The sequence below is a fragment of the Eptatretus burgeri genome, chromosome 4 (assembly GCF_056783735.1).
Source record: "Eptatretus burgeri isolate ZD-2024b chromosome 4, Ebu_testis_v1, whole genome shotgun sequence".
Taxonomy (NCBI): Eukaryota; Metazoa; Chordata; class Myxini; order Myxiniformes; family Myxinidae; genus Eptatretus; species Eptatretus burgeri.
In genome coordinates, this window is record NC_140964.1 from 13,562,807 (window position 1) to 13,578,193 (window position 15,387).

Here is a 15,387-nt window from a genome sequence, read left to right on the forward strand (position 1 = left end):
GGGGGGAGGGTTGAGTGATAGTGGGGGCTGGTGGAGTGCAAGTGGGGGAGAGGGATATGGGAGGGAGGACAATGGCATCTCCACTGAGCACGCAAAAATAGCAGACGTATTATATAAAGCAGACGATTGCCTTGCACAATATGGAATGCCTTTCTTAAAGTGTTTCTGCAGACATTATTCTAAATCCATCCAAATCCATTGAGACCATACGCTGTACAGAGAATCGGTGCCGCCAATGCAGTCTCCTGCACTATTGGGCACAATCCTGGACAGGTCACCACTCTGACATAGGATATTCAAATGGCCCAATTATCCCAGCAAACTGGCACTCATTTTGCCAACCGCAGAAGGATGACAGGCTGAGTTAACCCCACCTGGTACTAATTCAACAGCCAACCAGGACTTGAACTCAAGACCTGAGGATCCCAAGCCTGCCACCCTAACCATTAAGCCAACACCAGGAATATATTACTCCAAATGCAAACCTCCAATTGCTGCCAGAACTCTTATGGAACATCAACTCGTTTTATCGTCAATTAAAAGGGGCCTTTTATATCTGAGAATGGCCATTTTACCGATGTCGGCTTGTACGCTTGGAATTATCGTCGTCGTCATCATCATCATCATCATCATAATCATCATCATCATCATCATCATCATCATCATCATTTCTGTAGCTCCCTGTCACTGTGTCCTGTAAACTTTACGATAAATATGCATGTGTGAGGGTTCAGGTTGGAATGAATGTTTCCCTGCACTGATGTTTCTCAAGGTTGGTTTTGAAAGTCTGGATAGAGGAGGCTTCTTCAGTACTTTGCGGAAGATTATTCCAATCATCTACTGTCCCATGTGAGAAGAACCTATTCGTGACATCTTGGCGGCTCATTTCTTTGAAAATCTTTAAGGAGTGTCCTCTGGTGTTTGTGTTGTGCTGTTGGGTAAAGAAGTCACCTGGGTCCAGTTTAACCATTACATGTAAGATCTGGTACACCAGAATCATGTCCCCTCTTTTTGTCTGGTCGAGAAGGGAATACGTGTTCGGTTCAAATGCAAAGCTTTGGTATGACTCCAACACGACATGTTACTGTATATTCTGGATGAAACACCACTCCAACAATAGATCAGCCGAAATGTCCATTTTCTCTCATGTTGAACTGTACAACCTACCCAGCTTTCTCATATTTTATATTACGAGTGCGTGGCCGTACGTGCAAAAAAAACAAAAAAAACTTTCAAACCGCGTGCCAGAAACAACAACCACACAGGCCGTTCCTTTGCTCTTGTAAATGACGACTGGATTGGGGCATTCTGTTTATCTATAAATGCGCATAAGAAATCGAGAAATTATTAGAATACACTAAGTCATCACTATCCGGAAGTTCGCATATCGCAGTTACGATTATTCGCAATTTAGTTTTAATGGCCAATTCTTCAATTAGCGCCAACGTATTTTGCCTTTTCGCAATGTCATCGCAAGGAAAAACAAAAAGAGAAGAGAAGAGAAAAAAACAACACAACAAAACGTACGTGCAAAAAAAAAAAAAAACATTCAAACAACCACACAGGCCATTCCTTCGCTCTCGTAAACGATGGCTGGATTGGGGCATTGTGTTTATCTATAAATGCGCATCAGAAATCGAGAAATTATTCGAATACACTAAGTCCTCACTTACGCGGAACGCGGCTGAGGTTCTCTTCCCCATCGGCCACGCCTACGCAGCAACGTGTCTTGTCATTGGTTGGTAAATAAATGGCCATAACTTGGGAAGCACTTGTCCGATTAATATAAAACCTTGAAAAGGTACATCCTCAGGTCCCCAGCACTATACCTGGCAAGTTTCAATTAGATTGAACCAGAGGTTGTTGAGAAACAGCGGTCATGCGCACACACACACACACACACACACACACACACACACACACACACACACACACACACACACACACACACATTGCTGGAATTATAGATAGATATTGTTTCGCTGCTTCATGAGATCATATTTTTGGTTTGGGGTTGGGGAGTGAGGTAGAGGGGGGGGGGGTCAACGTATGGAGTGGGAAGATATTTTATTAATGAACATAATGGCGTCATGACAAGATATTCTGTCAGAAAAACCTTCAAAGGATCTCACAAATGGAAATCATTGATATGGCTGCCAGAGAGGTCGGGTGGGGGTCAATGTCGATACAGGGGCATTGGGAAGGAGAAATGGGTCGGGAGAGAGAGATGGAGGAGTTGAGAGGGGGTTGTTGTAGAAGGAATCGAGACAGAGACAGAGACAGAATATGAATCAGAAAAATCATGAAGTTAGAAAATGATTTTCATTCTGCATGACATGAATCTTGTTAACATTTTTTCTTTTCCAATAAGTTGTAATAAAAAAACAACATTATATTCTTTGCCAAATATTCGTCATACTCATTTGCGTTGCAATCATTTACCTGCTGACATCATTATCATTTGAATTCGTTGTTTTAATTAGTCAGACTTTTTTATTTTCATGTTCATTTTGTTTTTAATTAAATTGGGTTCTTGTCATTGGCTGGAAATTACTTGATTATGATTTAAACCAAAATCTTAATTATACCAAAAAAAAATTGATTACCTTTGATAAGCGTCGTCTTTGGCAGGGCTTGCAGTATCATAATGAGGAGTTTGCCGTTATTAATTATTTTAATTGTTCCTGACGTGTGTGCTCAGCTGGATGGATGGATGGATGAATGGATGGGAGAGTGTATCATCTGCTTCTCCGAGATGATTTGACCTCGGAAGCTGCAACTTTCAGGGATTAATTGAGGGAACCCTGAAGTTGTGCCTGTGCAAGTTTTGTTCGATTCCATCAAGTTTTGAAAAAAAAAGTTGTATTTTTTAACACCCATCTTGGCATTTTCTTCCTTTGGGGTTTGGGGGCGGGGGGTTCTGTGTCGGAGTGGTGACCTGTCCAGGATTGTGCCCAATAGTCCAGGAGACTGCTTAGGCAGCACCAAGGCTCTGCACAGAGTATGGTCCCAATGGATGGATGGATGGGAAGGGGTGAGGTGTTGCAAATTTTCAAATCGTCCGATGAAAGAGGCTCAATTCAAGAAAACGTCATCAATAAAAGTTGCAAGAAATGGTCGATTTAGTGGGGGACAGAGAAATTCAGATCTTGAAAATATTTAGTACTTTGGCCATAATTCTTGGAAAAAAAAAATATGAAGAGACAATTTAGTTTAGGAAAATACATTGTTTGCAGCAAAAATTAAATTGCTATTCAAACAAGTGCTTCACAATGCCAAGAAAACAAACCAAAAGCAGCACAACAAGAAAAATATTGGATTCCATTCATCAGAATGCAAAGTGGAGGCAACAACAAGAGATAGCCTTCGGCCTTGTACTCTGCTGGTATCCATAACTAAATGATGGAGCACACTTCTGGATTATATTCTTAAACAACAAACTATTTAGGATCAATGAAACTAATCACATTCACAAGCTTACTTGCTTGAGTCACTTCTGCTTCAGGTTTCTCGGAGGATCCACGTGGCTCTGCACTCCCAAGTCATATACCTCCAAAGATAAGGCATCCCGTCCAGAATTGTCTTGTCCATTCATTTTATTGCGACTTGTACCTGTCGCGAGTTTTATTTTCAGTGTTTTGAGTATGGTAAATATTTATTCAACCGTTCCTCTTTGTCCTTTTCTGTGTTTGTGTTGTTGTTCCTTTTCTCAATGTTTATGTCCATCTTCTCCTGGTCTCGTGTTATCCACAAGGCCTTCTTGCCCTCTGTTAGTTTGTGAACCAACTGCCGTCTCATCATTCAGCTCCTACATTAGTTTAGATAAACCCTTATATATTAAAAAAAAAATGTATGCAATTACATAATGAGCCCAAACCCACAGCTCTGTTGTTGTTGTTGTTGTTGTTGTTGTTGTTGTTGTTGTTCGTCTTTCGGCTGCTCCCGTTAGGGGTCGCCACAGCGGATCATCCGTTATGATCCGCATACTGATTTGGCACAGGTTTTACGCCGGATGCCCTTCCTGACGCAACTCAGGTCACCTCTTACGACACAGGGATAAGGATTGGGGTTCGCCATGATTCCGGGCTGCCCTACACCCTCTCGTAGCGTGGCCCAGCGCAGAGCTCCCGTCCTCAAGTGATCCTCCAACCCAAAGCCTCCGAGTCGCCGGATTACAGGCGCACGCCACTACGCCCGGTCCTCCCAAACGCACAGCTCTATAGGGTATAAATGAATACCCCATTCTGAGAAGTAAAAAAAACCCCCACTTTTTGTACAGTAATTAATTAATTATTGTGCAGCACCTGACTCCTGCTTCCATCGGTTTTCAGACTATGAGTATGTTGCTGATGCAGTTCCGTCTATAGACAAGGGCATGAGTTCGGAATTTGTTCGCAGCCCCTGCGACAATCGTCTCCTCTTTGCAAAAGTCATCGTTGCATCTTTAACGTTCCCAGCAGCCAATGCTGGTAGACAGGATGTCCCATCTGAAGGACTGCACTCATTGATGCAACGGCCTGCCTACAAAGCATCAGGTGAAAACTAGTAGTCGAGTCTGGTCGCAAGCCCACACAATAATGACAAGTCATAGGTGAGTACATTACTTCTGAGCTATCTTTCCAGCCCAGAGGAGAGTACTCAGATTCTTTCAGAACCTCAAAACTGTGGTTTTGAAGTTCTCACAGACTCCTGATAGTCTTCCTTCATAAATGAGTAACAGAGTTGTTATTTTCAAAGCATGTTTGTGTTGCTGTTCCTCCTCAACTGCTCCACTGGCCAGCTTATTGTGATATAAAGTTAATCTGAAATTGTTCATGAAAGTTTCGTGGAGAACTTTCACTTATCCTGCCATCTCAAATGTGGCCTGCTCTCTGATGTAGCATGCTCGGCTCGTCGTATACTCCACCAGTAGTTTAAATTTACAACTTCATGGAAAAACTGTGCATGTGTGCTCCTGTGATACAGTGTGGTGCATGTGTGCCTGCAGTGATGACGTGATGAAGAAGGGCTTTACAGTGATTGTGGACATACGTGGCTCCAAGTGGGAGTGGGCCAAAGTGTTGCTGAAAGCCCTGCAAGATGCCCTGCACCTCAACGTCCATGGCGCTCTCATCATTAAGCCTGACAACTTCTGGCAGAAACAAAAAACCAACTTCGGCAGCTCCAAATTCGAGTTTGAGGTAGCGAGCGCTGTGGAGGATGCTTGTGAAGTTTGCTATTGGATTCAACTCAAACAATATGGTTCTACTCTTTGACATTGAGCAATGCTGTCTACTTATTGCATACATAAATATGGAGGATTTTTGTCCCACACCTTCCTGCATCTTTCTTATATACTACATACATATTATTTTATTCCCCCCCCCTCCTACCTTTCCACCATTATCCCCCTTCATCCGATCTCATCAAAAGCTTTTTACCCTTCACATCCCACTCCTACACACCCCCTTTCCTTTCTATCCCTTCCCTCCCTCCCTGTTAATTTTTTTATTCTCATTTTATCCTCCGTCCCTCCGAATGTGTGCGTAACTTAAGCTCTTTAACACTCTCCAAAAATTAATCCCACCTGATGACTCGTATTATTCCAGTTGGACGGCTCGTTGGAGCGTTTCTTTAATTTTGGTCTTGCACAGTAGAAATCGTTTGAGCTCTGAAAAGAAAACAAACATTCAAGTAATGAGATCCAGCAAGAAAAAAAAAAAAATAATAATTGTTTCCAGCATCCGTTGTTTGGAAAGACCTTTCCCGCAAAGTAAAGGATCCTGAGTGGGAGCGCAATTGCTCATGGAATCTGAAGCCAAAGATCTCATTAAAAAAAAAAAAAACTTGTGCAAAGTTCTATAGGAACCAACAGAGAAGGCCTTGTGAATAACACTCCGGTCACTGTTGTTCTCCCACACAAGACGAGCTCTCTCGTTCTGTCTTCGTCACCCTTACTGAGCATTCTCCACGAGAAAAATGGCACTTTCATCAACTTCACATTCACACTCGCAACCGGCGATCCACCGAAACTTTTTGTTTCTTATATTTGGGCTGCAAATCCAAGTGCAAACTCGCTCCTTTTATTATTTTTCTTTGTAAAGACCAAGCTCGAGAGACTATCTTGTGTACGTTACGGATTGCATTATGACTTGTGCAAAGGGGTACATACAGGAAAGAAGATGAATACCTGTCATCGAGCTTCACTCGTATCCAGTGACTTCAGGAAGTATTCACCCCCCCTCGACTTTTGTCACGTTTTGTTGTGTTGCGGGCTGAATTTAAAATGGATTGAATTTTTTTTTTTTTTGTCACCAATTTCCACAAAATACCCCACAATGACAAAGTGAAAACCTGTTTTTTAGAAATTTTTACAAGTTCATTAAAAATGAAATGCTGAAATGTCAGTTAGTATTCAACTGCCTGAGTCACTATTTTGTGGAAGCGCCTTTCGCAGCGATTACACCTTCGAGTCTTCTTGGGTGTGTCTGTATCAGCTTTGCAGATCTGGATTTGAGGACTTTCTCCGATTCTTCCTTGCAGATTTGCTCAAGTTCTGTCTAGTTGTTTGGGGAGCGTCGGCGAACAGCAATCTTAAATGGGATTCAAGTCTGGGCTTTGGCTGGGCCATTCAAGGACTTTCACATTCTTGTTCTGAAGCCATTCCATGTACGATTGGGGTCATTGTCCTGTTGGAACGTAAATCGTTGCCACAATCTGAGGGATTTTGCACTCTGAAGCAGGTTTGCCTGTATTTGACTCCATTCATTGTTCCGTCTATCATTGCAAGTCTTCCAGTCCCTGCTGCTGAAAAGCATCCGCATGGCATGATTCATGATTGCTTCACAGTCAGGATGGGGTGTTAGATGGGTGATCAGCTGTGCATGGTTTCCACCAGATTTAGCGCTTTGTTTTCAGGCCAAAGAGTTCAATTTTCATCTCCTCAGACCACAGAATATTTTGCCTCGTACTCTCAGTGTCTTTCACATGCCTTTTTTTATAAACTCCAGGCATTCTGTCATGTGCCTTTTTCTCATGAGTGGCTTCCGTCTGACCACTTTCCCATAAAGCTGAGTTTTGTGAGGTGTTGATGAGACTGTTGTGCTTCTGGCAGATTCTCCTCTCTCAACCAAGGAACTCTGTAGTTCTGTCAGAGTGGTCAGTGGGTTCTTGGTCACGTCCCTGACCAAGGTCCTTCTTGCTCAGTTTGGTTATACGGCCAGCTCTAAGAAGAGTCTCGTTAGTTCCATATTCTTTCCATTTCCTAATGATGGAGCTCACTGTGCTCTAAGCAACTATCAACACTCTGGAATTGGTTTCCCCTTCCCCAGATCAATGCCTCCTCACAAATTTAGCTCAGAGTTCTATGGGCAGTTCCTTGGACTTCATGGTCGAGTTTCTGCTCAGCCATGCACTGTCAACCATGGGACCTCATATGGAAAAGTGTGTGTCTCTCTAAACCACGTCCAATCAATTAAATTGGCCACAGGTGTACTCCAATCAAGAGTTGTAGAGACATCTCAAGGATGATCAAAGGAAATTCGATGCACCCGAGCTCAATTTGGAGCGTCATAGCAAAGGAGTTGAATACTTATTGACTCAAGACTTTTCAGCTTTTCATTTTTGCTCGCCTGTTCGAAGAACAGAGAGCTATCGCGATACCCCCGGCGTGAGCGTGAGCGTCAGCGTCAGCGTGAGCGTGAAAATGTTCAAGTTTTTGGTGCAAGTTATTTCCTTTCTAATGTTTTTATCTACCACACTATTTTTTACTGATTACAATATACAAATACATATATTGCTTTAAAATTATTTGGATCAGACGTCACTGCAATGCTTTATAAAAAATATTAATTATTAGACGAGTCTTTCAAAAACGATAAATGTATAAACAGGCGAGCATTGGTTGGCTTTGACACCAATTCTCTGGTTAATTATAATTCGTAATTATTGCAAAAAAAATTCGAAAAATTTGTCTTTACTTTTTCATAATGGGGTATTTTGTGTGAATTGGTGATGAAAATTTTCAATTTCATCCATTTTTAGCTCGCCTGTTCGAAGAACAGAGAGCTATAGCGATACCCCCGGCGTCAGCGCGAGCGTGAAATTGTTAAAGTTTTGGTGCAAGTTATTTTTTCCTTTCTAATGCTTTTATCTACCACACTATTTTTTATACGCCCGATATATATCAGGGCGTATAATGTGATACCGGTCGTCCGTCCGTCTGTCCGTCCGTCCGTCCGTCTGTTCCTGTCCGCACTCTAACTCCCAAAGTTTTCAACTTTCACTTTTCATATTTGGTACATAGGTACAGACTGTGGAGACGGTGTGTTGTGACATACGTTCGTCATCTAAAGTGGTTGCCATGGCAACCAGGATGCTGTTTTCCATCCGTTTCTGTCCTCACTCTAACTCCCAAAGTTTTCAACTTTCACGTTTCATATTTGGTACATAGGTACAGACTGTGGAGACGGTGTGTCGTCACATACATTCGTCATCTAAATTAGTTGCCATGGCAACCAGGATGCTGTTTTCCATCCGTTCCTGTCCACTCTAACTCCCAAAGTTTTCAACTTTCACGTTTCATATCTGGTGCATAGGTGCAGACTGTGGCGACGGTGTGTCGCGACGTACGTTCGTCATCTAAAGAGGTTGCCATGGCAACCAGGATGCTGTTTTCCATGTAGTAGCACAATTCTGTATATACCTTCTTGTTCGGGCGTATATTGTGCTCACTTGCGCTCTTGTTACTGATTACAATATACAAATACATATATTGCTTTAAAATTATTTGGATCAGACTTCACTGCAATGCTTTATAAAAAATATTAATTGTTAGACTAGTCTTTTAAAAACGATAAATGTATAAACAGGCGAGCATTGGGTGGCTTTGACACCAACTCTCTGGTAAATTCAGGCCATAACACAACAAAATATGACAAAAGTTGAGGGGTGTGAATTCTTTCTGAATGTATTGTATTTGCACTCTTTGCTGCTGGAGTGGTTCTTGGATTCTTATCTTAAAACATTGATTCATCCAACGGTGTCATTACCTCCACTACCTAAGGTGGATTGAGGTTATGTTTGCACCCCTGTAAGTTTGTCTGTGTCTCTGTGTGTGAGCAGGATATCTCAAAAAGTTATGGACGGATTCGGACGAAAATTGGTGGACATGTTGGGTGTGTGATAAGGACGAAATTATTAAATTTTTGGTGAATATTCGTATCCAGATATAATAATTAATTTTTTTTTTTTTTAAGTGATTCTTCATCATTGAAACATGGAGCCTAAAACGATATGTAGCACGGTATTTCAAAAAGTTGGAGATTGAGAACTTGGTGGATGAGTTGGGGAGGTGACAATAACAAACCATTTAGATTTTGGTTTAGGTCAGGATGCAGATCCGGCCTATCAGAGGGATGCAAAACGTAAACAGTTCAGCCTGGAGGAGGTATGTGCTCCACAAAGTGCAGTTCTAGTTTTAGATGTGGTGCTATTAACTCACACTCTGTGGTATAATGGTTTTGAGCATCCACTCTGACTCTGCAAGGTCAGTGGCTTCAACCCGACCCTGCCGAGTCATTTCAAAGACTTCAAAAATGGTGTGTGCTGCTTCCTTGTTTGACACTCAAAATTAAAAAAGGATAGAGCACGGACAAACCACCATCGGTTGGCAACCATAGCACAGGCATTTACGGGCTGAATGGCCTCCTCCTGCATTGAACTTGAGCTTGCTCTAAGACATTTTATAAGCCTGGTGTTCTCTTAATGGTTAAGGTGGTGGCTTAAGATCCTAGGTTCTTGAGTTCAAGCTCCTGTCAGGCCATTGAAGCCCCTGTCAGACTGTTGAATTAACACCAGGTAAGGTTCACTCAGTCTGTCGTCCTTTCGTGGTTGGCAAAATGAGTACCTGCATGCTGGTAACAGGGGCATTGCATCAGTGGTACAGCTGTGCCCCCATACTCAGTCGCAGTGGTGATGCACCGGAGTCACAGCCAGTTGAAAGCATTAAGTCATGTCACCATGATAAGTGGAAGTAAAATAAATAAATAAATATACATCTCTGCCAACTTTGTGAATTCTGGCAACTTTGGACTTGTGTCGTCTTCTCTTATAGTACTGTACTCTTTATTCTAATGATTTTTTATTTCATTTTTTTTTTCTTTTCTAACTTTGCAGCCCATCGGTATGATGCGTGGAAACATTTTATTTCGCCATACGTGATCGTGTTGAGGATTTGGAGAAAGACGGATCTGTCTTTCTCAACATCTTCGAGCACCAACAGCATTCTGCATAACCATCGTCTTATCCTGATCCCCTTGCACCCACCTGTCTTGATCTCTGACGATAAATGATGTTTATTTACGTGCTTCGGAATATACGTTTCAGCCGCAAGCATTGTTCCAATTTTTAAATCTGCATCGATTCCGGTGTGTCCCGAGGGTTTTGGCGACAAACATTTTCCAAGAAGCATGACGGAGGTCGCGCTGCAGCATGTCATCGCACGTGAGAATGGCAAATCGTGCTCCCTACATTTCAAAGTTCGCACACACCTTAGAGAAAAGTCATACATTCTCTGGGTGGGAAAAGATGGACCTTGGCAGAAATGAATTGGGCGGCAAAATGTTCCAATAATAATCCATTAATTTCCCTACAGTTTCCTTGATGTTGGACAAGATCGATAGCCTCATCAATTTATGTCATTCAGTCTCTTATTCGTGTGAACATTGAGGAGAAACAAACCGTTTTGTCTGCCCTTCTCTCTTTGAAGAGAGACACACAGTTCTTGATCAGCACATCACAAAGTGTCTCTCTCTGGAAAATGGCTTTGTGGCTGTTGTATAAAATGGAAGCAATTTGCGCACCGGAAGCAGGATGTGCAGAACTCGTGAAAAGCTCAGCGATGCCCTGTCGTTATTGAGTCAGGTGTCAGAATGTGTGCAAATAAACAATAAAAATTAAAGGATTTTTATTTTTTTTAGTTCATAAAATCAAATTAACAACTTCATTATTTGCCAAAAAAAACAACTTGACGGGAAGTTTATTAATGATATGCCTGGTGTTGGCTTCATCGATAGGGTGGTGGAATTGGGACCCTCTAATGTCCTGATGTCAGGTCCTGAGTTCAAGTCCTTGCTTGGCCATTAAATTAATACCAGGTGGGGTTGATTCAGCCCGTCATCTTTCTGAGGTTGGCAAAATGAGTACCAGCTTGCTGGGATGATCGAGGAATTTGAGAATCCTGCATTGGAGTGGTGACCCGTCCAGGATTGTGCCCAATAGCCCAGGAGACTGCTTTGGCGGCACAGATGCTCGGTAATGATGTGAGATTCAGTTTTTTTTTATTATTATCATTATTTATCCACAAAGGTGGAGGCTCACGAGAGAGCCGAGTCACAGATGTCACAAGATAAACAAACCAGAAAGTGGTGGAAAGAAACCGACAGACAAGAAACAAATAGACATGCATCACCATTGTGAGTCGGAATGGACTGTAAGTGGAGAGTGGGTGCAACAATTGGAAATAATATGATAGCTTGTGGGTACATATGGGAGATACAAATCAATATGGCAGTGAGCAAGCTATCTTAAAGGGATGGAGGGAAGAGCATGAGAGCACAAACCCATGGCAGTTGATTCACGAGAGTAATAGAAACAGCGTAAGTAAGTGAACGTTGATCCAGAAACCCATTTCTCATTGCACTCCTCAACTCAAATTCGAAAGCTTAGATTTGGGGACGGGAATGAGACGTGGGTATCTATCTGGGTGAATATGTGTAAACTGGAGAGGAAAAGGACAGATGATATAGAAAAGGCAAGACCAGAAGGAATGTGAGGTGGGACAGTATGGACTGTCTGCGATGAGAAAGGATAAGGCTTTGTTCCCCAGCCTTTTACTGAAATATGCCATTGACCTTGATGGTCCAAGACTTCCAGCACCTACAGGAGAATAAGGTAAAACCATAACTCCAGCCCAACGAGTTGTCACATTCTTGAGCACACTGAGTGTTTGCCTTTTACACCTTTATGAGATGAGATCACTCAAGAATGGACTTAGCTCTCAAGGTTATCCCAAAGGAGCGAGTGATCCTGACGATTACTTTGGAGATGTGACCAGCCCGGGGAGGTTGTGAATTATGGTGGAGCAAAACGACAAGGTTTTTTTGGATACAAAGTCTAGACTCGGAGAAGAGCAGGATGGTAATGTGACAGAGGGAAGAAAGGCAATGCATAAACAGTGGGACAACAGGTGTGTTTAGCAAGCAAGGGAATCAATGATGAAAGAAAGGTGAGAGAGGAGAGGGGAGTAACAATGACTTGGGAGGAAGAGATAATGGATACAGAAGGGTTAATTGGGGTATAAATGAGGATGGGATAAGATGGTGGTGCACTATCACATTGAAGTCTTGGAGGGAAGAGTGTGGTTGCACCACCTCAGGAATGCGGTGCCTCAAATAGGAGAAAAGAGAAAGAAAGGAGTATAAGTGAGCAGGAATAAGTGTGGATTTAGGCAATGCAACAAGAAGGGTGTTGCTGAAACAACGCATGCATCGATGAGGAACTAAGAGAACTCGGAGTGTTAAAAGAGCAGTACCAGTCGGGCCCCCTGCGACACCTCCCTTGTCGGGAAATGCCAACAATGTGAGTGGTTTTAATGGCACAATATGTATTCAGATATGTATGTATATATATATATATATATATATATATATATATATGTATATATGTATGTATGTATATATATATGTATATACATATATATGTATATACATATATATGTATTTATGTATATATATATATATATATATATATATATATATATATATATATATATATGTATATATATATATATATACATATATATGTATATACATATATATGTATATATATATATATATATATATATATATATATATATATATATGTATATATATATATATATATGTATATACATATATATATATGTATATACATATATATATATATATATATATATGTATATATATATATATATATATATATATATATATATATATATATATATGTATATATGTATATATATATATATATATATGTATATATATATATATATATATATATATATATATATATATATATATATATATATATATATATATATGTATATACATATATATATGTATATACATATATATGTATATATGTATATACGTATATATATATATATATATATATATATATATATGTATATATGTATATACGTATATATATATATATATATATATATATATATATATATATATATATATTTATATATATATGTATATATATATATATATATATGTATATGTATATATATGTATGTATATGTATATGTATATATATATATATATATATATATATATATATATATATATATATATATATATATATATATATATAATGTCATGTCATCACATTTTGAATCTTATGTGGATCCATTTCACTTTTTGAAACCCCCATATGTAGATACCAATCAACGACATACACACACACACACACACACACACACACACACACACACACACACACACACACACACACACACACACACACACACACACACACACACATTGCCTTTTATTCATTTAGATCATGTCATTGTAAAAATATTGAGTCTCATTTACAGTGCAGTATTCCTGTTCCCATGTTTTCCAGTGTCGTGAGCTGTTTTCAATTATAAGCAGTGGGTATGTTTTTGTTTTACGCACGTAACCCAGGTTATTTTTTTTTCCTATACACCACTCAAATTAAGGTATGCATCAGAAGAACATGTTGCATGTTTGGAACAAGACCGCCAGGAGGGCAGGGGTACTCTGCTGGTGTTAGAAATTCGAGAATGCAAGCTTGTTTATCAATTATTTCCCCCCAGGCTTCCCCAGTATTTTACTTTCTTTTATTTCCTGTTTTATTGATGGAAAGCCCACTGACAGAATGTCAAAAAAAAACAATCAGTGAATTGACATTTTCTGAGCATTTTTTTTGTTTTGAGCAAATACTCCAATACTAGCTGCAATTTTGTGTAGAAAAAATAAAAATAAAATAAAAACATGAAAAATGTAAATAAATAAAACATTATAAATAAAATAGTGTTTTTGGTTTTCTTCAAATAACAAGATCAAATTTTTTTTTTTTTGTAAATATCATCCATGAACCGAAACATTGTATATAAAAGCATAACAACAACAATAAAAATGGAAATAACAACATATTTTGCAAGTTAACTTTGTTTCAGTTCCCGGGTCCATTGGACCCGTGTTATGCAAGGTCATCTCAATTTTTATCCATGAACCCTAGAGTTAAAAAATTATGGAGAATTTTTTTTAATCTATTGTGCCGTAATCTTTAAATTTTATCTGTTGTGCCGCAATCATTTGCATTTCATCCTAATTGTTATAAATATAACCAAAGTGACTTTTGTTGTGGATGCATTTCTGACAGACAGCTCTGGTCTCTGTGGATGGTCTATCGCGACTTGTTGACAGCACGCAACTCACGGCAGATTTCGGTGGCACACTGCCTTACCGGCATGCAGATTGGATTGATTTGATACGGTCAGCTGAAGAACTTGGTGCTAAGGTTCAGCACCTCCTCAACCGCCTCGAAGAGCTTCAGGAGGTGCTGGCACGGCGAGAGTTTCCAGGCGACCTTGAGAGGGCGCGGTACCTCATGGAAGAGCATGTAAGACTCAAGCGGACGGTGATGGCAGCTCCAGTACAATCTGTGGAGCATGAGGTACAGGCTCTTCTGGTACGGTTACGGGGTCATCACGATGGTTACTGTGCAGATTTTCCTGCATGCAATCCAGACCTTCAATCATTGGTTCCACGACTGATGTCTGGGCTCGAGCGGCTGCGGGTGGCTTGCCAACATTTGCATCAGATGTGGCACGTTCGCAAACTGAAGTTGGACCAGTGTTTCCAGCTACGTCTTTTTGAGCAGGATGCTCAGAAGGTAGGCACTGAAGGTTTGGAGCAAAGCATTGATCTGGCTATCATAATATTTATGAATATTACTATTGTGCACAGCCCTTTAATGTATCTACAGAGTATCATTTGAACATAATGAGTTTGGACAGGGATATACGAGGAATGTATACAATAGTTTGAACAGGTCACAATGGGAGCATGTGATGAAAGTTTGAACAGACATCGTAAAGATATGAGTTAATGTTGTAAACAGGATGTCATTGAGTACGTGCTGAAAGTTGGAATTGGTGGGTTTGAAGTATTTGTCACCAGTTTGAAAAGGATTTGGAACAACGTGGAAACTTATAACATATCATGTCATTGTTTATTCTTACCTGTAAAGGTTGCTACGTTTGCATGACAAAGTGCAATTTTTTGTACTTGTATCGCAGATAGTACTTTGACTAAGCCGTCACCTTGCCTT

General features: G+C 40.2%; 1 protein-coding gene across 1 annotated transcript in view; it reads left to right on the forward strand.

The window, feature by feature from the left end:
* Window positions 1-15,387, forward strand: part of LOC147027501 (triple functional domain protein-like) — a gene marked incomplete at its 3' end in the record, with an annotated part of 489,834 nt that overhangs the window by 114,288 nt on the left and 360,159 nt on the right. Inside the window, exons 4-5 of the mRNA XM_085876518.1 lie at window positions 4,988-5,180; window positions 14,437-14,949. Coding sequence (XP_085732644.1) covers window positions 4,988-5,180; window positions 14,437-14,949 — 706 coding nt within the window. The remainder of the gene's footprint in view (window positions 1-4,987; window positions 5,181-14,436; window positions 14,950-15,387) is intronic.